General features: G+C 38.5%; 1 protein-coding gene across 5 annotated transcripts in view; it reads left to right on the forward strand.

The window, feature by feature from the left end:
- Adgrg6 (adhesion G protein-coupled receptor G6) overlaps positions 1-24,014 on the forward strand; it is a 122,128-nt gene that overhangs the window by 94,934 nt on the left and 3,180 nt on the right. For all 5 annotated transcript variants that reach the window (XM_048354198.1, XM_048354200.1, XM_048354201.1 and 2 more), the window contains 9 exons: positions 536-655; positions 3,991-4,036; positions 5,474-5,580; positions 8,394-8,521; positions 9,200-9,468; positions 10,599-10,695; positions 13,498-13,781; positions 21,290-21,391; positions 22,028-22,180. In XM_048354198.1, the coding sequence (XP_048210155.1) occupies positions 536-655; positions 3,991-4,036; positions 5,474-5,580; positions 8,394-8,521; positions 9,200-9,468; positions 10,599-10,695; positions 13,498-13,781; positions 21,290-21,391; positions 22,028-22,180 (1,306 nt within the window). The remainder of the gene's footprint in view (positions 1-535; positions 656-3,990; positions 4,037-5,473; positions 5,581-8,393; positions 8,522-9,199; positions 9,469-10,598; positions 10,696-13,497; positions 13,782-21,289; positions 21,392-22,027; positions 22,181-24,014) is intronic.

Genomic DNA, 24,014 nt, shown 5'->3' on the forward strand with positions numbered 1-24,014 from the left:
AAGCTTGCCTTCAGCTGAAGTAGTTCTGTGTGTCTCCTGAGTCAGTAGAGTTAACCTTCAGTTAACATGTCAGGCTGTTAACCTGAATGGGAAAGATGAATTGCTTTTGACTTTTTTAAATACCATATTTCCTTCATATTCCTTTAAGGGAAAACAACTCCATCTGTTTTCTAGAGTTGGGAAATGATCTAATTGTTTCACTGCTTTTTATAAGTTTATATTATTTATGAGGTTGCATTGTCTCAGTTGTTATTTAGCTGACTTGGGCCACTACAATCAAGAATGGAGTTTTATGAACAGTGCCTTAGGAGATAGGCTCCCCATGTTCCTTCAATATATTTATTATAATAAGGGAAATAGCACTGCTTCTGCAGGAAAGTCAGCAGTTGGGTGTTATAAACAGGATGTTGGAGAATTGAAGATCTTAAGTGTAAAAGTTGCTGACCACTTTGCTTATTTTGGAGCACCAAGGCGAAGTAGAAGCGTGTACTCTTGACTAAGGCACGCTATTTGTTTTTTGTTTTTTCCTTAAAAGGATGTAGAGCCTCAAAGTAAGACCTTAGTGAGTTTTGTGATGGCATGCAGTATTGGGAACATTACTATCCAGAATCTGAAGGATCCTGTTCAGATTAGAATCAAACACACAAGAACCCAGGTAAGAAGACACTACGGACAGCAATTTCACACGGTGCAAATTGCTCCAGAGAATTGCAAGACCCTTTCTTCCTATGTGGTAAGAAGTGACTGGCATTTTTGATGAGGGAAGAAACAAGTCTTCTAGAAGAGTCAGACAGCAGCACAGTCAGGATCAATGGCAGCAGCTGGGGCGACTTGGCAATCAGGAAGAGAACTGGAGTCAAGAACAGACTATGATTCTTAAGAAAAGACATAATAGTGCTTTGAATGCATTAAATACGGACACAGTTATACCCATGGTTTGAACTCAGAGACCTATGCTTGCACTCTACCAATAAACCATGCCCTTTCTGCCCTAGTTATTTTAAGATAACATCTCACTTTTTGCTAAGTCCATGCCTGGACCATGATCCTCATATTTTAGGCTCTCTGCTATCACTGAGAGTCAGGCATGCACCACTGCATTCAGCTTTTTCCATTGAGATGATATCTTGCAAACATTTTTTAAAAATACTTTACTATTTATTTTTATTTTATTTTCTATCCTGGCTACCCTGAGACTGTGATACTCCTAACCCCAGCCTCTATAGCTACTAAGAGAGGCACAAACCACAGGTGCCCATCTCTTGGTTGAGATTAGGGTTTCCGGAACATTTTGCCCTGGCTGGTCTTCAGCTCTGATCTTGTGCACCACTATCTCTGAAGTAGACAGGATTACAGGCATGGGTTACCAATGCCTGGCTTCTTTTTCTTTGCATTTTTAATGTTGAGGTTAATGGAATCTAGGAAAGCCCAAAGAAGGGAGCAAAGGAGAATAGACTTATTCTTTTAAAGGCAAGTAGTTGCTAAAAACTTGGCTGTGTTGCTTTCCTCCAAATATTTTCCATCTTATCCAACTGAGACTCCATGTCTGTGAAAAGCTGACTAAGTTTCAGCATCTATATTTCAGTTTTCCATCACTATTGATATGATTACTCTCAGTGGCCCAAAGGAATGGAACCACATACTATTTATCCTTTGCTTTGTGAGCAGAATGGCTTCAACCACAAAAGTCAGAATTTCCTCCCTTTATCAAAACTAGATAATATTCCATTGTACATGTATACTAGGATTCATTTATTTGTTTATCCACTGATGCATACTTGGGTTGCTTCTACTTTTTAATTATGTTTTGGGAATAGTGTTACTATAAGAACAACTTTTATAAGGACAACAACTTGTTAATGTATAAACCTGGAAATAATTCAAAGGCACTACGTGATGACCAGCATAATAAAGAGCTTTGCTGAGCACGAAGTATAATAATGGACTCAAAACTAAATGATTACACATATATCATATCCTACAGAAAAGTAGATAATGAGATTGTAGATTTGAGGTCACACAATAAGCCCAGATTTAAAATAGTTGACCAAGCCCTGGCAGAAAAAATGTTAACCAAAAGAAATTTCAGAATCAAAAATCTTGAATTCCTGTGTGTGCATTACTCAGCTAATGTGAAAGGCTGTCCGCCAGTCCCATGTTATTGTCTGTTCAGTTTATCAATCATTCTGTGATTTGTGGAATATTTTCCCATTGTTTCATAAAAATATGTCTTCCAAAAAGACAAATGATGTTCAGAAAGCCTGCAAGGGAAAAGCACATATGCTTTGTTTAAGTGATGCAGTGAAAATTGTACAAAAAAATTTTTTTTGAACAGCAGCAGGTCTTCATTGGAAGTCATTGGATGGCATCATGAGAAAAATGAATCCAGCAGCTACAGTATTTGATATAAAGAACATGAATTGAGACACAAGTTGTTCTCAAAATTTTGTGTGAAAACTTTATATATTTCAGATATAGTTTGAAAAACTTAAAAAATTATGAATTATTGTAATTGAAACAAACTTGCTTATTGAAATTTTTAAAAGCTTTAAAAGTGTCATCCAGACAAATTTAGTGTAAATAAACTGAAAAAGTAAAAGCAAATCTAGTTTTTGATGGGCAATATCAATGTGTAATAATTTTTGTGACGGTAATGTAGCCTACTCCCATTCAGGTTATAAATGCCCAGACATGCTATATGTATAGCATTAGCTAAATTTGAGTAATTATGGAGTATTACACTCTATATATCCTGAGTATTGTTTTACTTTTTTCTTTTTCAATATTTTATTATCTTAAAATAGTTATACAAAGGAGTTTCCATTCACCAAAGCAGTTCATGATTATAGTGCATCTTGATCAACGTTACCCCTATCAATATTCTTACCCACTCCTCCTAGACCACACCTTTCCTCACTTACCTTAATTTTAGGTTGTGTATTGTTTTTTGGGGTTTTTTTTTTTACCATTTAACAAAGCAGTTTATGTGTACAATCCATGTTGCTCTGTGTCTCACTTCAACATCTTCACCCCTCTTTGACCCACTCCTTCTCAATCCTGTAGTACACACAATAAATTTCTACTTGCATCCTCCCCTGTTCTCTGCTTCATTCTTTATCCCTCTCATCTTTGCCCTCCCCTCCCCATCTTGCAAGTACCCATGTCCTGGTACTTATTTTTTGGTCTTTGACTTAGTCTTTTTAAGAGAATTATACTATATGCATTCTCCATAGAGCCTATTGAACTTCAGTTAATTCATTTGTAACCCTTGCTTACCACCCAGTGTGTTTACACATAGATACATTTATAGGTACATTCTTGCTACCACAAATGAAAGAAACTATGCAATCTGTTTCTCTGGGTCTGGCTTATTTCACTTAATATAATACTGGGGTATTTCCATTTCCTTACAAATGGTACAGTATCATTCTTTCTGATGGAAGTGTAGAATTCCATTGTGTATGTAAACCACATTTTCTAGACTCATTCATCTGCTGAGGAACATCTGGGCTGAATCCATATTATGGGAATGTAGGTTTGTTCAACCACTTTAGCAGTATGGAGGTTCCTCAGAAAACTAAACATAGAGCTTCCCTACGACCCAAAAATTCCACTCCTGGGCATTTATCCAATAAAGCACAAACAAGACCACACTAAAGTTACCAGCACAACCATGTTCATTGCAGCATTATTTATCATCCTGAGTATTTATGGGCATTTCTCAGTGGTGGTCTCCTTGAAACCATACAGCTATAAATCCAAGAGTCTACTTTAATTGATTTTCACTTGAAATATCTGTAAGAGAGATTTCACCAAGATTTCCTGAGGTATTTAGGCGATGATGGTGTCTAATGCTGATGTGTTGTCATTGGTTTTGTTTTGTTTCATTTTTGTGAAGCCCTTCATTTTTTTGTTCATGTCACATTACAGTCATATATTCTTGAAATTATTTCCAATTCCATTCACATGTTCATTTTTGTGTTAATATAGGAAGTGCACCATCCTATCTGTGCCTTCTGGGATCTGAACAAAAACAGTAAGTTTTGAAATACAGATTGTCTTAATGTGGATCAAAACTGAATTTTAAGTACTGTCAGACATTCACTCTTCCTTTGATTTCACCTCAAGCCAGAGTAAATAACAAGATTAAATGTGAGGGCAAGAAAGCTAAAAATTTTAGTTTAATTACCTTGGGGAAACAGTTCTGATTTCTGTAACTTTTTGGTGACTTCAAGAAGAAATAAGCATGCTTGATTCATTTTTAAAATGAGACAACCTTTCCAGTTTCAGAGACCTCTCCAATTCAGTTACTGAAATGCAATATGTATTCCATTGCCACTGTTAGCTGAATATGCATATATGTGTGGTCTCATTCTCCTAGCATACATTTGAAGCGATTATTGAAATGTGTAAGTCAGAGTTTGAAATCCAACTTCCAGACCTCAGATTATGAAGTAGGTGGAGAAGATACTGATGAAAGGTAAACCCAAGAATGGTTGGAAGGGATATAGATTGCTTGGGGAAATAAGTTGCACAGCTCCAAATTGTCATTGAATAATAAAAACAGAAGGGCACAATGGAGGAATGAATAGGTCATTAGGCACAGATGGAGAAATGTCTGAGGTGACGCACATGTGATGAAACTCCATGTGTCTTTTTGCTGAGCATCACCTGCCACAGGCTCCCTCATTGCAATTATTCTGGCCAAGTTTATTCTGGTTCCATGTTGGCTACTGCTCTAGTTAATAATAATTTTCAAAAAGAACCAAAAGAGGTGGCCAAACCCTCTTTTTTCATGTTAATCCTTACTACAGCTGAACAAGATTTCTGTTGTTATTTTTTTCAGTTTAGAGTAGGACTCATATATAATATTAAATATTACCTTGTATCTTTACATGTTATTCAGATTAGTAGGTGTGTATAGCACCAAAACTTTCAGATCAGATGCAATCAAACCATTTGTAAGGGTTCATCACCATGCATGAACTATGTGGTATACACTAGCATACGCTAAGAGAGCAGACCTGCTTTGTTCTTACAGCTTCACAAAAATGTAGACTGATCCCTGGGGACAAAAGTGTGTTGTTCCCCAGAAAGTTCATTTGTATGTAATGTATTTGAGAAGGAATAGTCTTGGTATAGAAGTTCATTTTAGAATTTGTTAAAAAAAATTACACTTGGACAGTTGCAGAACCCTTCCAGTAGCTCAGTAGAACACTACTGTAGTGGGAGTTTAAACAAGGTTAGTTTGAAACCACACAGTGGCTCATCTCTAACTCTTCACCCAACACTGATGCTCTGTGATGCTAGTAACTAATTTAGATATAGGTAGCTTTAAGAAAACTTCCCTATTTTACATATATACTCTGGAAGACAGAAGAAACAAAAGCCAAATCCTTCTACAGAACTCATCCCTTACAGAGAAGACTCTGACCTGTTCTTGTTCTCTCACTCATCCTTATTTCATCTACAGAAAGTTTTGGGGGATGGAACACATCAGGATGTGTTGCCCACACAGACTCGGATGCAAGTGAGACAATTTGCCTCTGTAACCACTTCACACATTTTGGAGTCTTAATGGTAAGCTTATTTGGACATGAAATTATTTTGAAAGACATTCTGTGTGTGTGTGTGTGTGTGTGTGTGTGTGTGTGTGTGTGTGTGTGTGTGTTCTATCTTTTTTTAAATGATCTGTTGGGGAAATTATTCCTGGATAATTTCCACGTAGGTCCAGAATCTTGGTTCTTCAAGAGACATCTAAGTAAATTATTTGCTATCATCTGTTTAAAATATGTGAAAGTAATCAAAGAAAAGCATTCATATCTTTTCTTGATGCATTTATCATGATGGTAAATAGTTCCACAAACACAAGAATACTCATGAAACTCTTCAGTGAAAAGAGAATTAAAAGTCAATGAAACAGGAAGACAGAGAAGGAAGAAGGTAGGGGAATTAAAAGGAGAAAATATTGGGTAGTTATATCATGAAGCACAATTAAGTACAGCAATAATGTACTGGTCGTTCAAACAGTAGTAGTTTGGAACCACTGACTCGTTGATCTCTAAGAACTCACCCAACATGACTTTCAAAATTGTCTCCACTTTTCAAAACAAAATGGCTCTAGCATCTACTTCTATGGAAGAGAACTGTGAATAGTTTGATCAAAACTTCCTGTCTTCTATTATGACTCAGTATGTGTCATGACAATCACTTACTATCACATTCTATGCCAGATCATTGCTCTCCTAAATATGGCAGCCTTTTAGGACCATTGGTGGCTCAGGTTAGCAACTTCTGTCCTGCAAGAGAGATAAGCATGAGAACTCTCCCACTCTCAGGACTTCATATCATTCTTTCCTTCCTCCTTTCCTATGGCTCTGTTTTTTAATCTCACTGGCCAGTATGCTCAAGAATCCCAATCAAAACTTAGGTCACACTAGTGTGTTTTTTTCATCCCACCAAATGCTCAAAACCCATGTCCAAGGTCATGGGATGTTTGAATTCATCCCTAGACCAACAACTTTATATTTAATTCAGTATACTGGTGTTTTTATAAATACCTTTCTGATATACTGAGCCTCTAGAATGTAACATAGCCATCATTTGGGTAGAATTTTCATTTAGGACTGACCCTATTTGTTGTTTTTTAAATAGAAGACAGTTATATGAGTGGAGGCAATGAAGCTTTTCCATTTGAAATCCAAGACATGAGGTTGTGTTTATCCCTTCCCTAAATCTCACACCCTTCTTCCTGTGGGGACTTGGAGGAAGCGGTTCTGAAGTGTTAGATGTGGTATTTGGCTCCTGAACCACTTGGCCTATGTAAATGGCCATTGTCATATGGCAACTCTGCAAGTTGTAACTTTCCTGACAACCCGGGACATGAATGCTCTGAGAATGGGGGGCGGGGGGGGGGAGTCAGTCTAAGAGGTGATGAATCACAGAAAGTAACCTTTTTAATGTTTTCAAAACTCAAAATATGGATCGTTTTTCTTAACATCAGAGCATGAAAATGAGTAAATAAACTATATTGTGTTTCCTCAATGAATTTTAGAAATTTATGTGTGTTTTTAATCTTTTCTTTAAAAATGACAGCTGATATTTCTTCAGAAAATACTTCGTTTTTTTACAGTCTCTTGGATACATAAGCTTCTGCTTAATTTAATTAAATATTTCTACTGTGAGCATGTATGTGTGTGTGTTTGGATATGACTGTGTGATAACTTAGGTTAGGTAATAGATAATAGATAATAGTGTCAAAATTGACTACACAGAGATGTTTCATATGCAACAAGATTTTTAACTACCCATTATCTGGAAATATCCAGTTTCTTTATATCTTACTTAATTTTTATTATGGACATACAAGTGATTAGTTAAGCATATATGTATGTATATGTGTGCATGTATATATGTATATGTGTCTATAGACATATGTGTACATACAAAGCTGTACATTTTAGTGCTATAATTCCATTTTCTCTCTTGGCTGATTTTGTAAGATTATAAACTGCTGAAATCAAGTCTTTCCAAAACTTCATCCTTTCTGGCAATGTGTCCATTTCCCTTCAGCTTTTCCAGACCACCAAGGCTTTGTTTTCTTGATTTACAGACTCTGTTCACTTGTAAAAGTTATTCCAAGTCTTAATTTTCCCATAATACATTTACCCGCAATTATATCTTCTCATCTATAAATGGTGAAGAATTTACTGTCTTGCCCTGCATTTCTCAGTAACAAAATTGACTTTCATGTTTTTAACAGTGCACCTTTCAAGTTGAGCAGTTCTAGGGGATAATGTTTTCATATTTTCATTCTCTAAAAGTACAAGACAATATGAGAATTATGTGTGACTTGGGTATCTGTGAGCAGCCTTATTTGACTTAATTCTGGACTTCATTATGGTGTTAAGCCTTTCTTCAGCAGAAACAGTTCTCTGATCTTTTGTCAAGAAGAGAGGACATGTTAGTTGGAGATTCTTCAAGACTATGGTTTATTTCTGGGGTTCAGGGGATTCCAGAATAACTGAACTGAATGGGTAGCCTATTAGAAGTCGGTTGGCACTAGGTCACACCCCACCCCTGTGTGCTGTGGGTACCCCATATCTATACAGTGGGAGGGATACCCACTGGTTTTGCTCTGCATTCTATTCTGGAATGTAAGACTTTGGATAAGAAGGTCATAAAGAAAAGATATACATCTCATCCACTAATAATGCAGCATTTTTCTTCCATGGATCAAACCACAGAATGCAATCACTGGTCACTTCAACGTTGACATACATAATTAGCCCTTGACAGTGAGCTGCCCAGTGTGATCAGGGGAATTTTTAATGACACAAAGTACCATTGTTATGGAAGAGGAATTCTTACCACTGCTTCCCACATTTTGTTAGGACCTTCCAAGAAGTGCTTCACAGATGGATTCAAGAAACACTAAAGTGCTTACTTTCATCACCTACATGGGCTGTGGAGTATCGGCCATCTTTTCAGCAGCCACTCTCCTGACATACATTGCTTTTGAGTAAGTATTTTCCGGTCTGCTCAGTGTAGTGCTAAGTGTGAAAATTGTTGGAACACACTGGACTTAGAAAATTGTTTCAACTTTTAAAGACAATGAGATGTTCTGTGTATCATGTTGGATGGCTAAGTGGTAGTGTTTAGATTTCTTCTAAAATACATCATTCTCATGTGAATTTTCAGTTTGGGAATTTCATAACTATCATTTCTGCCTCTAAAATTCATTCAACTCTGTTAGATTTGTTTAGATGAAAAATAAAACTTCAGTAAAATCCCATGCTGTAAAACATGAAAATATTAGCTTCACACATCCTATAAAATCCATTCCAAGAAGAAACAAAAAAAAAATCTTTGAAAAGGGACAACTGAAACTCTAAAACTATTCGCGGAAATTTCCTTTTTAATTCAAAAAATTATTCTTGTAACTCTAGAATTGTTCCTGGATTAATGAAAATGTCTGGAAAGTAGTTAGGAATTTTATAAATCACTAGGATAAAATTAATGTCTAAGAAGCCTTTGTAACCTGCTACCTACTTGTATGTATCTTTAGTCTTCCCTTGGTGGAAACAAGTCATAAAGATAGGGCTAGCAAAGCTAAATCAGAGCTAGGAAAAGAGCATTTTTACTCCCATGCTTAAAAATTACTTCGTATTAACTGTCATATACATTTTTTACCTTTTAGGAAATTGAGACGGGATTATCCCTCCAAAATTTTGATGAACCTGAGCTCAGCCCTGCTCTTTCTGAATCTCATCTTCCTCCTGGATGGCTGGATTACGTCCTTTGGTGTGGATGGGCTGTGCACAGCTGTGGCTGCCCTACTCCACTTCTTTCTTCTGGCCACCTTCACCTGGATGGGGCTGGAAGCAATCCACATGTACATTGCTCTAGTGAAAGTATTCAACACTTACATCCGCCGCTATATCCTCAAATTCTGCATCATTGGCTGGGGTAAGCCTCCACAGATGTCTTTGGTTTGGGCCGGTCATGAACCTTGCTCAATTTTCAGAGGAAAAAATTATTATTTCTAAAGCAAGTGAAGGATGTGGATGAGAGTCATATCCTAGGCAAGGGACATCCTTGGCACTATATATTTTTTTTAAACTCTCCACCCGTACTCAGTAAATTCAAGAATAAAGGAAACACCTTAGCTCCTGAGTCACCAAAAACTCATTTCCTGACCTCAGAGCCAGCCCACCCAAGTCCAAAGAAGCAGCTGGCAGATCCTCAGACTTCCAAATACAAAGTCCTGCTGAGACTCCTAGTTGTGCTCATTCCTACACGCATACACATGTTGTAGAAATAAAAAGAAGCATTTTATTCACTTGTGTCCAGTGAACACACTTAGAGGATGCTTGCCTTGAGCTTTTCCCCATGAATCTCCAGTCAGGCATGGGCAGATCTTATTGACCTGTTTGTAATCTTCCCATGGAGCTCCTTCATCGGTCTTGGTTTCAAGACAGGCCAGGCATTTTAGAACTCCCTCACAAAACTTTTTCAGATAGCAAGATAAAAGCCTAAGACATTCCCAGGGTGTTCCATGGCCCCCTTTAGGAGGCAGCAAAACCATCTTTTTGGGAATGGAGTTGCACATACATTTTCCCCCAATAAATATACACAAGGGAATAAACACTTCATTGATTATTTGGAGACCATAAGACTTAATACACCTGTTGCTCTCCCCACATAGTTTTTTGAAGGCCTTACTTATACACCCAAAAACAAGGGGCGAAATATACAGCAATCTCCTTATCTGCTTAGACTTTGGCAGTCTAACAAGATATCATTAATAAAACCACATCGGCTGATGCTGGATTCATTACAATTCAGGTTGGGGCTCTTTAGTATTTCCAAGCAAACAGAATATTGAAGTATCTGCCCTTTGAAGGCTAAGTTTCTACTGTTGGATGTCTTACACCAAGGAGAAGCTGTTTTTGTTGACTAACTGAGTTCCCAGTTCTAAGATGTTTGTGTCTGGGATCTGGAAAGTTTTCTTTCTTTTCTCTTTTCTTGCCATTCTTAGTCCTATAAGCAATTTTAGTTGCTTCAGGAGAGCTGACTGACCGTGGTCTGTGTAACAGGTTTGCCTGCCTTGGTGGTGTCAATTATTCTCGCAAGCAGAAAACAGAACGAAGTTTATGGGAAAAAAAGCTATGGGAAAGAACAAGGTGATGAATTGTAAGTAATGCAAATTTGGGGGATTATTCATGATGAACAAAAATCCCGTGCTTTCTGAAATTGAATGTCAATTTCTATGCCAGTAGTAAGGCTTTTATTTAAAATGACTTTCATTCATTTGCACAGATTTGTCTAAGCCTCTGCTAGGACAAAGATGATGATTTGAATGTTCTGGAAAGTTTGAGCTGCATTTCTATATTAGCAATAGATTTTATCATCTTGAAACATTCAAGAGAAGCCTAAAATATTACCTTTCCCATTCCATAGCACCCTGATTTCCTCAAGATGACAGGCATCTTCAAAAGTGTCCAACAGTAACATCACTGCCAATATGAATGGTAGATAGAAATGTAGAGAGTAGAAAGAAAACTGAGTTCTCAAATATTTTGGAAACTTCTCTTCATACTATGAGGTCATTGAGATTAAGGTTTTGGGGGCTGGGGATATAGCCTAGTGGCAAGAGTGCCTGCCTCGGATACACGAGGCCCTAGGTTCGATTCCCCAGCACCACATATACAGAAAACGGCCAGAAGCGGTGCTGTGGCTCAAGTGGCGGAGTGCTAGCCTTGAGCGGGAAGAAGCCAGGGACAGTGCTCAGGCCCTGAGTCCAAGGCCCAGGACTGGCCAAAAAAAAAAAAGAGATTAAGGTTTTGATATTAGTTGTATCTTATTTTGTCATTCATATTGAGGATATTCAGTATTTGCTGACTGGAAAAAATGATTGAAGAAAGAAAGCACTTCTTGCTGAAATATGAGTCTTGAGAGGCCACATGTCAGTGTGCATTTCATGGATGATCAGCTCTTCTGTATCCAGCCAGTTGTCTAACATGTGTCTTTTTCCATCATGAAAAGGACAACTTTTCCTTTCATATTCCTAAAATACCATTCCAAACATTCAACAAGGACTAGGGCAATATGTTGGACCTAAGTCAGGAATTTCAGGATCTTTGAATAACATACATGTGTGGAGAAACCTTAGCTCCAGGGACAAGCATTTATATATACTAAAAGCAAAACCCAATGAATAAGTATAGGAAAGAAGGCACATGAAATTATGTTAACCAACTCTCATAAAACATAAAAGTTCCACTTGGTACATTGTTATGCCATTTATTGAGTATTAACTGCATTCTAGGAGTCCAGTGAGGTTCCAGAATCCAAAAATGTTCAAGATTTGCCTCTGTGAACACCTTGTTTCACTGTGGAATACTCCAGGATAATGACCATTTATATTAAAATGTTAGGATGAATTTGATTGCCTTCAATTATCCAATTTTTGAGATGATGCCCAAAAATTTCCATAGCTTAGATTAGGTACTGGAACATTTGCCAATTACGCCTGTCAATTTTACTCATAATATATCTTGTAAATATTGTAGCTTTCAATTTCTTGAATCTATTTTTGATCTGCCATTCTAAGAATCAAGTACATCATTTTTATCTCATTAAATATGCATTAGCATTAAGGTCAGCTGTATAATCATACACAAGAAGGATCCATACATAAATCTTATGATTGTATAATAAAGCCCTGCATCAGTTAAACCAATTACATTGGTAGTAATTATTATAGCTATTGTCATGAGCTAACAGTTCAGTAGAAATTAACTCCTACATACAACAAAAAAAATGGATATAGTTCCGCTAATATTGACTTTGTGACTGTATGTCAGGCCTCTCTCATGGGTAGAAGACAACTGTTATAATTCCATAGTTCATTTCATGTTTGAAACAGGAAGAAATAGCAAGTGGCCAGTTGAGTCTGTCAAGAATATTCTTCGGAAAGTCCCCCTAACAGACTTCTGCTTCGATGCTTCCTTGGAGAACTGTGTCTCCTGGCCACCGTTTAACTCGCAAGAGAACAAAAATGAGTGCTTAGCTGGATGCTGGTGGCTTATGCCTGTAATTCCAGCTATTCGGATGACGGAGAACTGAAGATAGAGGTTCAAAGCTAGCCTGGGCAGGAAAGTTCATAAGAGTCTTATGTGCAATTAACCACATACACACACACACAAAAAAAAAAACCAAAAAAAAAAAAATCAAGCTGTGACTCAGGTGGTAGAATGCTCACCTTGAGCAAAAGAAGCCCAGGGACGCTCAGGCCCTGAATTCAAGCCCCAGGTCAAGAAAGAAAGAACAAAAAGAAAGAAAAGGAAGGAAGGAGGAAAGAATAAAATGAAGGAAGGAAGCAGGGAGGGAAGGAAAAAAGGAAAGAAGAAAGGAAGCAAGGAAGGAAAGAAGGAAGGAAGGAAGGGAGGGAGGGAGGGAAGGAGGGAGGGAGGGAGGAAGGAAGGAAGGAAGGAAGGAAGGAAGGAAGGAAGGAAGGAAGGAAGGAAGGAAGGAAGGAAGGAAGGAGGAGAAAGGAGAGAGAGGGAGGGAGGGAAAGAAGGTGAGAGGGAGGGAGGGAGTGGGGAGGGAAGGACAGAAGAAGGGAGGGAAGGAAGGGAAGGAGGAAAGAAAAGAGTAATTAACTTTCCTGCTCTCACAATACAAGTATACAAGGGAAAGAAAGTTTTGACATGGTGTGAGGTAAAACAATCAAGAGTGTTTTCATACCAAGGCAGAAGTCAACAAAAGTCATCTTGATTTCTTTTTAATGTTGACCTAAATAACTAGATATTAAAAACAGTAGCTGTCCTAAACCAAACAAGCAAAACCATCTATTAGAAGATCAAAGGAAAAACTGAGGGCCAGGGAAGTAAATGACTTTCTAAAGGTGTTTAAGAGTTAAATCTGCAATAAACAATCAAAGAATAGCAATCAATCTGTCTTCCCTTCCTTGTTTTTTCTTATTTTTTTCAGCTGTTGGATTCAGGATGCAGTGATATTCTATGTGACCTGTGCTGGCTATTTTGGAGTCATGTTTTTTCTGAACGTTGCCATGTTTATTGTGGTAATGGTGCAGATCTGTGGGAGGAACGGCAAGAGAAGCAACAGGACCCTGAAGGAAGAGGTGTTACGGAACCTGCGCAGTGTAGTTAGCTTGACCTTCCTGCTCGGCATGACATGGGGTTTTGCTTTCTTTGCCTGGGGACCCTTAAATATCCCCTTCATGTACCTCTTCTCCATCTTCAATTCATTACAAGGTAAGACAAATGATACCTGAACAATTCCTGCTTTTTTATTTTATCTATTGATCTAGGTTGCTTTTGGACAAAGACTAAATTTCTGTATCTCTCATTCAAAGTATTTACTTCCATGCACAAGGTGGGTGTTCATTTAAAAAGTTTCATGTAGCCTGTAATTCTAGCTACTTGGGAGGCTGAGAATGGGAGTATAGTGGTTCAGGGCCAATCTAGGCAGAACGGTTCATGCAAATCCCTTCTTGCCATCCAGGATGTGGTGGCTTGTTATCCTAAGCTATGTGGGAAGCTGATATTAGGAAGATCATGGTTTGAAGCCAGCCCAGGCAGAATAGTCTTCAAGATTCTCTTTTAATGAAAGGAAGCTGGAGACAGTGGATCACTGCCTGTCACTCAGCTTATGCCCAAATAGGAAGCAAGACCATATCTCTAAAATAATCAGTAAAAATAAAACAGCAGGGCTGGTGATATAGCCTAGTGGCAAGAGTGCCTGCCTCGGATACACGAGGCCCTAGGTTCGATTCCCCAGTACCACATATGCAGAAAACGGCCAGAAGCGGCGCTGTGGCTCAAGTGGCAGAGTGCTAGCCTTGAGCAGGAAGAAGCCAGGGACAGTGCTCAGGCCCTGAGTCCAAGGCCCAGGACTGGCCAAAAATAAATAAATAAATAAATAAATAAATAAATAAATAAATAAATAAATAAATATATAAATAAATATAAAAAATAAAACAGCAAAACACAAAGAGCAAAAATCAGGGCTGGATATGTGCCTGACTAGTGAGCACAAGACTCTTGAGTTCGGATCTCAGTACTGGCACACACGTACAAAAATAACAATGGTCTTGAATGGATAAAAGAGGTAGCATGTTCATTTTTTTCAGCAGTGCATTCCAAGCAGCTAGGAGGTATTTTGTAAATAGCTGTTACTACATGAATGAATATGGAGCAAGGGGAAATTTCCAGCCTAGAGTCCATGGGAAGTTGGTAAAGAGATCCAGAGAACTTCTTTAAAGTTCAGCAGGGCCTTCTGTTCCTCATGGAGTCTTGTCCTTGGTAGGTTTACCATGCATGAGTAGGAGATTATTTAGATTCTAGACATGAAAGAAGGAGTTCATCTGGATCCTTTGGCTCCTTGGTTTAAAAATGAGTACCAACTCTAATTTAGAAGCTTAGTTCTTTTTATGAGTTAGGGAAATTAATTCAATTTAGTACGTATCCATAGCCTATTTTGCACAAACCCAAAGTGTCCCTCAAGGACATGATCCTCACACTTCCAGTTCCATAACACACACTTTATGTTTTCTGTTTTCTATAAGGAAATATGAATCATTTTTGGAAAGTTAAATGGCATTCTCTCTCTCTCTCTCTCTCTCTCTCTCTCTCGTGTGTGTGTGTGTGTGTGTGTGTGTGTGTGTGTGTGTGTTTTTCTGGAGTTAATACCCTATATCTTGAACATGTTGGGCAGAGCTCTATCATGAAGTCAAAATTCCCTAAAATTCAGAAACACCATGTCTCCACCTCAAAAGACATCAAATAACAAATTTTCAAGCAGAGCAGAACAAGTGCTGCTTTTCTAAAGCTACTGAACGTGTACTTGTGAGTGCATAGAAAAGGAAGACCAAACTAAGGCTGTGGGATGTTGATTAGACCTAAAACCCATCAAGGGAGGAAAGGAGGTTTGTGTTATTCATATAGGAGGTATGTAGATGCCGGCTCCCTAAAACTGCATCTTAATAGTTCTTTTGTGAACTGATGGGGGTGGAGGGGAAGTCAGAAAGAAGATGCTCTACTATTGTTTGTTAAGTGAATGACTTACTGGATGAAGGAAGGGAGAGGCCTTAGGTATGGCTCAAATCCAATCTGACACACCTCTAATATAAATAATTGCTTCAGCAAATTTTATTCCAGTCCTTTTGCCCATAACAGACAAAATATGCCGATCTAGGGCCATCTGTAAGTACATCCCAAAGTTAGAAACTAACTTTGTAGCCTATGAATACATCTACATTAGCTCTGCAAAAGGAGTATTCCTATATTGCATCTGTTCTATAATACACTACATTAAAGTGCCTAAATAAATATTGGCAAGAGTGTCTGTGAGCATTAGAAATTCCATGGTTTTATATTTCAGAATTGCACTTGAAAGGCAGAGTGATTCTGCCAGCCCAACCTTGGTTTTGCTGTTAGAATTTCCTGGCAGCATCCATAACCTTCAGCTACAGTTGTCTGTGCAGCTGTTTCCATTAATGAGAATTGGGATGCTTTATTTTTTCCCAGCATGGGTCTCCTGTCAGGAGGGAAAAATGTTGTAAACCGTCATCAAGTCGGTGTTTTTCATAAATCACTAATGTTTAAGAGCTATTCTAAATTATATAAATTCAGAACAGATTTCTGCATATCCAGTAATTTAAAGAAAAACTCCTGAAAGGGAAATTTAAATTAAAAGGCAGTGATACAGTGCATGTGAGCCTATCAGCAATTACTTAACCAGCCTGTACTAAAATCCTTGCGACACTATGGAAAGTTACTTAATGGTTTTTATTGGTGAGTTTGTTTGTTAAAACCTTTCGCAGGAGGCTTTGTTGGTAGAAATGTGTGCCTTATTTAAAAGGAGCATATAGGATTAAGACACTTTATAGAAAGAACTAGATAACTGCAAGATTAATTCTGAAAGCACTTGGGCAAAGCACACTATATATTTCTTCATTTCAGCAAAGACATCATTCAGTCCCTTTTCTTGACAGTGCTTATATTTTACTCAATGAAAGAGACTGATGTTTAATCAAATTCATTGCTGTATAAAAGTACCTCATAATCGTAGGAACATTCAACAGAGTCATGATGTCTAAAATGAAATCTAGAGCATTTGTAGGGATTAAGGTAGGGGAAGGTGGAGTGGGAGAGGGGAGAAAGAACACTGAAAATGGAGGGCATGCTACGAGATCAATGGGAAGCCTTGGAAAGATGTTAAGCATGTAAGTTGTCACCATGAGATGTACATTGTGTACCGATGAAGACCAAGAGCATATGGAGGCTGGATGAGATGAATTCATGGCCTCATGGAGTGTATAATGGACAGCAACAGGGGTTCTTACCATGGTGGGGAGAAGATGGTGGAGTAATGTCGACTGTGGTAGGATCGGGATCAAGTGATATGAAACAGTAGAGAGACTTTTAGGAAGGATACCGCCACAGAACACATTGGCTTGGCCATGAAGGCAAACTTACTTTGTTAGAATGACTAAGATAAGAAACCGTCTTGTTGGTATAGTGTTCTAGCTGATGGATGCCTATACAAGACTCAGCCAGTGGCTCAAGAGCCAGAATGTAACATTGAGTTCTGACCCCTACAGTGGTAATGACAAGTTCTCATTCGATTGGAGGAAGTTGAGCATATTACTAAGCTCAGCTAGGACTCTGATATAGAGCACCAGGTGCTAAGTGTGTTCTGAGAAAGGATCCAGGGATGACACCAGGACACATGGCACAGAAGAGTGTGCTTTCTTGGGTTCTTTTGCTCATGGCTGGTGCTCAACCACTTTGAGCCACAGCATCACTTCTGGTTTTTGAATGGTGAATTAGAGATAAGAATTTCATGAGGGCTTTTCTGCCCAAGCTGGCTTTGAACCAAGATCCTGAGATTTAAGCGTCCTGAGTAGCTAGAATTACAAGCATAAGCCACCGGCACCCAGCTTTAAGTCTTATTTTGAGTTATATATTTTTACACATTAATATATATTTATACCAATGTAATTACAAAATTCATTTTAAATATCAGGAATTTATTATAATCTATCTGACTATAACTAAATGTTTTCCTACTTGAAAAATCACACAAACCCATTAATTGAATTAAATTTGGACCAATGCTTAGGTTGTGGCTCAAATGGTAGAGTGCCTGCCCAGAAATTGTAAGGCCCCAAGTTCAATCCCTAGTACTTACCCCCCTGCCCCAAACAATCACAACAGAAACCAAGCTTATTATTTTCTAATTTTTCATAGTATATATTTTATTTTACCTACTTCACTTAAGATAGAATAATCATTTCATTGATATTTCTTCCCAAGATTGGAGCTTCTAAGCTTCCTGTGAACTTAATGGAAATTATGTCTATTTGCTTTTGCTGTCCTTTCCTGGGACAAAACTATCACTATATGAAAATTCTTGTTTTTTCCTATAGAATGCTTCTGAAAATTGTCTATAAATCATCATGCAGATAGAACATGACATCATAATGTGTGCGCTTGAGAACATTTGATTATATACTTTAATAATTCATCCTAAAGAAATTAAGTCAGTCTCTTGGTTGTTAAGATGTTGGCCAGTGTCTTGCTGGAGTCTATCCCTTAGTGAGGTCTTCTTGCACTCACAGGACTGAATTGTTACGCTGAGCTTTAGCAAAGCAATTACGACTTCTTATACCATTGATGAACTGTATCTGACACTATATTTTATGCAATAGTTGCATGTGAGCACATAACACAATGAGTTGCATTAGGCCTGTTCAGCATATAGACATATTCATCAGCGTGTGAAATCTATCTCTATGATGAGAGCTCGGGTTTTTTTTTTCTTCCCATGAATGGGAAATTGTACTGATTACTAGCTCCAGCACAAAGCAACAATCTCCGGTGTAGATTATGGGAGCATAATAAAATGCTTCACGGGTACCACACACAAAAGCTGCTGTGGAGAACACAAGTAGATGATGCCAGTTTGCTTAGAGATAGTGTCCGCCATTAATTACTTGCTAGCATTAAAACTGAGTATGTTTACATATTTCATGATTACTTGCAATGTACTTTTTGGGCAACACCCATGATTTGACTAGAAATTTAGATATTTAAAATTCTCATGTTAATCATTTGTATGTGTGTGTGCATGTGTGCCAGTACTGAGAATTACACTTAGCACCTATTAACTCTTGGTCTTGGCTTTTCTGCTCAAGGCTTTCCCTGGTTAATTGGAGATCAGAGTTTTGTGGATCTGCCTTCCTGGTTAACTTTTAACTGGAATCCTCAGATTTCAGCCTCCTGAGTCGCTAGAATTACAGGTTTAAGCCAGCTGTGCTGGGCATTTCTCAAGGTTTGCTCTGAGTGTGTGTTTTATGAATTAACATCTGTAATATGAGAGGATTCCGTTGGGATGTTCCCTTGTATGCACACATTAGCAGTTGAACAAATTCATTCCCTCCAGCATTGTCCTGCTCCTCCCTCCTTCTTTGACCACTTTTAAACAGCATCTGATGGGGCTCATTGTGCTATACTCAAGTGAATGTTTGTCCCTAGCTACTGAAAACTGGAACTTAGAGGAGGGAGGACTAGGCTAAGGAGAGAAGGGAGGGGGCTAAGTGGAAATCTGTTCATTTAAAGTTGGTTCAATGTTTGTTTTTCTTGTTTTAACATGAAATGTTTCTTTCATAAAAGTGAAATAAAGAATCAAGGCTATTAAATGGAAGAAACTTGACAGAGAACTCTGTCTTGGGTACATAACAGCAAATCATCTTTCAGGCTAAAATTCACCACAAATGGGATATGTGTGTGCGTGCATGTGTGTCACACACACAAACACACACACACACACACACGGGCACACACTCCTGTGCATGGGAGAGAGAGAGAGAAATTTCATAAAGCTGGCACTATCCTGTCAAGAAGAAGTAAAGGCTTTAAATCTGCATTTAATCTTTGGACCATTTTCACTTCCTTCTTTTATGGGCAATGCCTCTTAGCTAAGCTCGAGGTACCATGAGAAATAAAGCCTCATTATCATGGTCCACACTCTTATCATAAAAATCTTTCCAGACAGCTAGAAGGCTTTATGTTTTCCTAGGTAATACAAATATTCTTAAAACGGAAAAAAGTGATAAAAAGCGAGCAGAGTAAAGTGGAAAAATCAATCTAGTTCCTTTATCAGCCTAGGGCTCTGTTTCAAGATCTGTGGTTTTAGTTCTGTTTCTGGCACCAAGGTCTATAAGTAGATGGCCTCTGAATTTAAAAGCATCTCCCTCTGTCTTCTCACAGTAGATTCCAAGTGTCCTTGGCTCTCTTACTTCATTTTCTCCCATTCCTTCCTAAAGTGTTTACCATGCAGATGTGGATTCTACCACATTTCCCAAAGGTGATCTCTAAAGGGAATATTCTGTTCTGAAAAAAAAATTAATTTGGTATAATATTTATGGCCAGACTAACTTCATGTGAAATAAGTCAGTACAAATAGTAGAGTAATGTTATAGGAGAATATTATTCTGACTTAACATAAAGATATATGTCCATGTTAACAAATTTGCTCTATGTGTGTAACAAATACAATGTCCTGGAATTTAAACATACCCATTCCTAAGAATTCTAATTACTCATGATAGCTGATTCATAGTAGAAGACAGAGCTTTTACATCTCTTCCCTCTAGCTCATAATTTTATGAGATGTATCAGATTTTTAAATCTGATTTAAGTGCTCTTTTTCTCAAACCTATCTGCTGTTCATATGTTTCAGTAATTATGATTGGTTAAAAATATTCAATGTTCTCTCATGATCTAATTATGACTTAGAATTATACAATCTAACAAAATGTTTTGCGAACTCAAGTTATTTTTAACCTTATCCTCCCTGATGATGGTCAGCAGCTGATTGCTTGTCGGGGCTCTAGGCCCTAGTGCTTCTCCTGACCCGCGGGAGGGGCGCGGGAGCGTGCCCCGCAGTGTGGTAGGAACCAAGAAAATGTGTAAGCCGCAAAAACGCCAACCCCAGCCCCCTTATGTTCAAAGCAGGACTCAGGACACAGGCAATTCAGGGAGTCCTCACGCAAACATCCAACGCTTTAATTCCGGGGTGGGGTTTATATAGCAGTGATGACCAGCAGAAAGGGGAGGGATTTGGAGTGCCTAGCTAGCTAGCCATGGCGATAGGCTGATCAGGCTGTCCTTCACAGGTGACATCATGGGACTTCCCCTAAGGGTGGAGATCATGGCCCCCAGGACCGCCTCTGGGTTCATCACCCACTGCCATCTTGGCGCACACGCGGTCTGAGGCGGGAGGTGGGGCTGGTTAGAGCTGCCTTTCCGTTTCCAGACTAGCAGCCACGTGGCCCCAGGGCTGGAGAAGAGGCGGGCCTATTAGGACTCCCTCTTAAAGCTGCAAGCCAGTGCCCCACAATTCCTAAAATAATTCTCATAGCTGGGTGCCTGTGGCTCATGGCTATAATCCTAACTGATAAGGAGGGTTAGATGTGAGGATTGTGATTTGAAGCCAGCTCAGGCAGGGAAGTCTGTGTCTGTGAGACTCTTATCTCCAATGAACTACTCAGAAAAACCTGGATGTGGCCTTGTAGGTCAAGTAATAGACTGCTAGCCTTGCACACAAAGAGGCTCAGGCCTAATGCCCAGGCCCTGAGTTCAAGCCCCAGGACCAGTGACTTGGCAAAAATATTAAAAATGAACCGACATGTTTGATAAGCTCTATCACTTCAAATGTGCTGTTTTGTTTACAAGTTTGTTTCTGGTTTCCACAGGCTTATTTATATTTATCTTCCACTGTGCCATGAAGGAGAATGTTCAGAAACAGTGGAGGCGACACCTGTGCTGTGGCAGATTCCGGTTAGCAGACAACTCAGGTAAAGGGGCCTGGGGCTAATTGGGCTTAAATATGTAGGTGGAGATGGTTGAAGTTTGACCTTCCACTGTCAGAACATTCCATTTTCAAGGATATCAGAGAACTGAAGTCGAACATGTGCAGATGCTTAGTTGGAATCTGGGAATATGTGAGCAAGAAGAGTTCTGAAAAGTTGAGGCCCGGCCCTCCTATTTTGCAGCAAAGATTCATGAACTCTAGACAGGTTACCTGAGTCACCAAAGGTGTGATGTGTAATTTGGTAATGTGGAAACCAGAGTTCTTCTACACCGTACCCATGTTTCCATACTTTTGAGATTCTCTGTCATGTCTTTAGGTTGAAGAGATGTTTCTCAGTGCAGGAAAAGGAAAATTGAAGAAAAGTGTTCATTTTGTTCTAGCATCAGTGTTTACTTCTGCTCCTTAGATGATGAAATGAAATTTTAAGTAGTACATACATGGAGTCAAAGTAGCAAACTTCTGTTTCTTGAGTTTATCATTGTTGATATGTCCGCATCTTCTTGATGCTCTCGCCAGAACTTCTGATATTTGGGATGAATTAAGCCATCTAGTGATGGTTTCTCAGGGCAAAGCCCATTCTTCCTAAAGCAAATTGGTAAATCAATGCCATTTCTTTCAGATTGGAGTAAGACAGCTACCAATATCATCAAGAAAAGTTCCGATAATCTAGGAAAATCTTTGTCTTCAAGTTCCATTGGCTCCAACTCCACCTATCTCACATCCAAATCTAAATCGAGCTCCACTACCTATTTCAAAAGGAACAGCAACACGGGTGAGTCATTCCCGCCATCATGAAGATGCTCTTTGGCATCTTCCCCACCTGGTAGGTTTTCACAACAAAAGTGACTCATGGTGACCTATGGTGGCCAGGGCTTGATACAGTACTTTCAAAGATTGATGAAAATAAGTATCTGTCTTAACACTTTATCCAATAACTCCATGCATAGTTCATTCCCTTTAAAATTCTGAAACCCATCCATGTCAACATAGCCCATCTTTCACTAACTCTGAATACCATGGCAACTTAATTACTTGATTTGAAACTTAGGTGCCTTTGAAAATTAAAATACTTTGTTTTTTAAAAGTCCCATCTTTTTATGATATTGAAATTCAATAGGCAGGTGTTTCCAACTCCAGTGGAGGAAGTCATCTGACACATTGTCAGGGCATCAGGAAGAAATGTCCCCTGATGAGCATTTTGTTGAAGGCTCTGTTTCCTTACTGTTGTTGGCAACTGATCCTTAGCTCACTGACACAATGGGAAAGAACAGTGAGCATGGAACTCAGAAAGTAATGAAGACTATTACACAACACTATGCCTCGCTTCCTATCTTGGTTTGTCGTCATAGTTATGAGGACCACATATTCTGAAAATGAGCACATACATGAACAATCTCTAAGACAAATTGGAAATAAAGAATACTATATAGCATTTGACATAGGTGAATGTGAAAAGGTGCGCTCTTTATAATAATTTTAAAGGGAAATAAAATTATTAATGAAGTCCTGCAGCAGTTAGCAGAGAGCTATCCACACATTTTGAGCACACCTGACTTTCCTAATTAAAATTACTTCTAAATGCACAATGAAAATAACATTTTTAATTTGTTTAGCTATCAAGCACGAGAAAGGGGAATGGCACAGAAAATAATTATTTTACTTTTTGCGAACAGAGAATGTGTGTGATGTGTCTGTAATTTTGCATATTGCAAACATTTGAATTACAAAGGAACTTTTTGTAAGCTTCAATTCTTTCACATGTCCCTACTCGCATTATTTCCCAAATCCTACAGTTAGTGTAGCCATGGCCTTTGTGACAATATTGTGGGAAGATATTTGAATGTTTAAAGTATTTGTTAATTCTTGAGTTGTGCACATCTTAGCACAGTACCTATTAACAGTTCTTAGAGACACTTGAAGAGGAGTTGATTGAATGTGGGTTCTCTCCTTTACCTATGTAAGGAACTTGATGAGTGGTGGACAGCCTAACATCAATTATTTTACCTACTTGGTAGTTTTCTGGCATAAAAATCCTTTACTCGTGATGAATATTTTTCAACTTTACTTAACCATGCTTAAAATTATTCACTGTGCCTCTCTTTCTAAAAAATAAAGATGATCAATGCATTGTATGTTACAAATGAATACCCATTGGGACAAGTTAACTGCTTTCCTCTTAGTGCACCTGAGTAAAGCTAGCATGAATAAATGACTGTCTTGAAAAGAGAAAGAAGATAGTAAAATAGAACAGTTGGCACATGGGACATTTTGGAACTCTTAAGGAAAGACAATTGTAGGATCATAGACAAAACTGACTATAAGATAGAAGGAATGCCAAAATGGAGGCACTTAAAGCAAACACACACACACACACACACACACACACACACACACACACACACTGGTAATTAGGTTTGAACTCAGGACCTTGTGCTTACTAGGTAGGCACTGTACCACCTGAGCCAAGCCTCCAGCACATTTTTTCCCTTCAGTTATTTTGAGAGAGGGTTTTGTGTTTCTGCCCAGGCTGTTCTAGACTGTGATTCTCCTATTTACACTTCCTGTGTAGTTGGGACAACAGGTACATACACCACATTTGGCTTTCT

This window comes from Perognathus longimembris, chromosome 9 (assembly GCF_023159225.1).
Source record: "Perognathus longimembris pacificus isolate PPM17 chromosome 9, ASM2315922v1, whole genome shotgun sequence".
NCBI classification, from domain to species: Eukaryota; Metazoa; Chordata; class Mammalia; order Rodentia; family Heteromyidae; genus Perognathus; species Perognathus longimembris.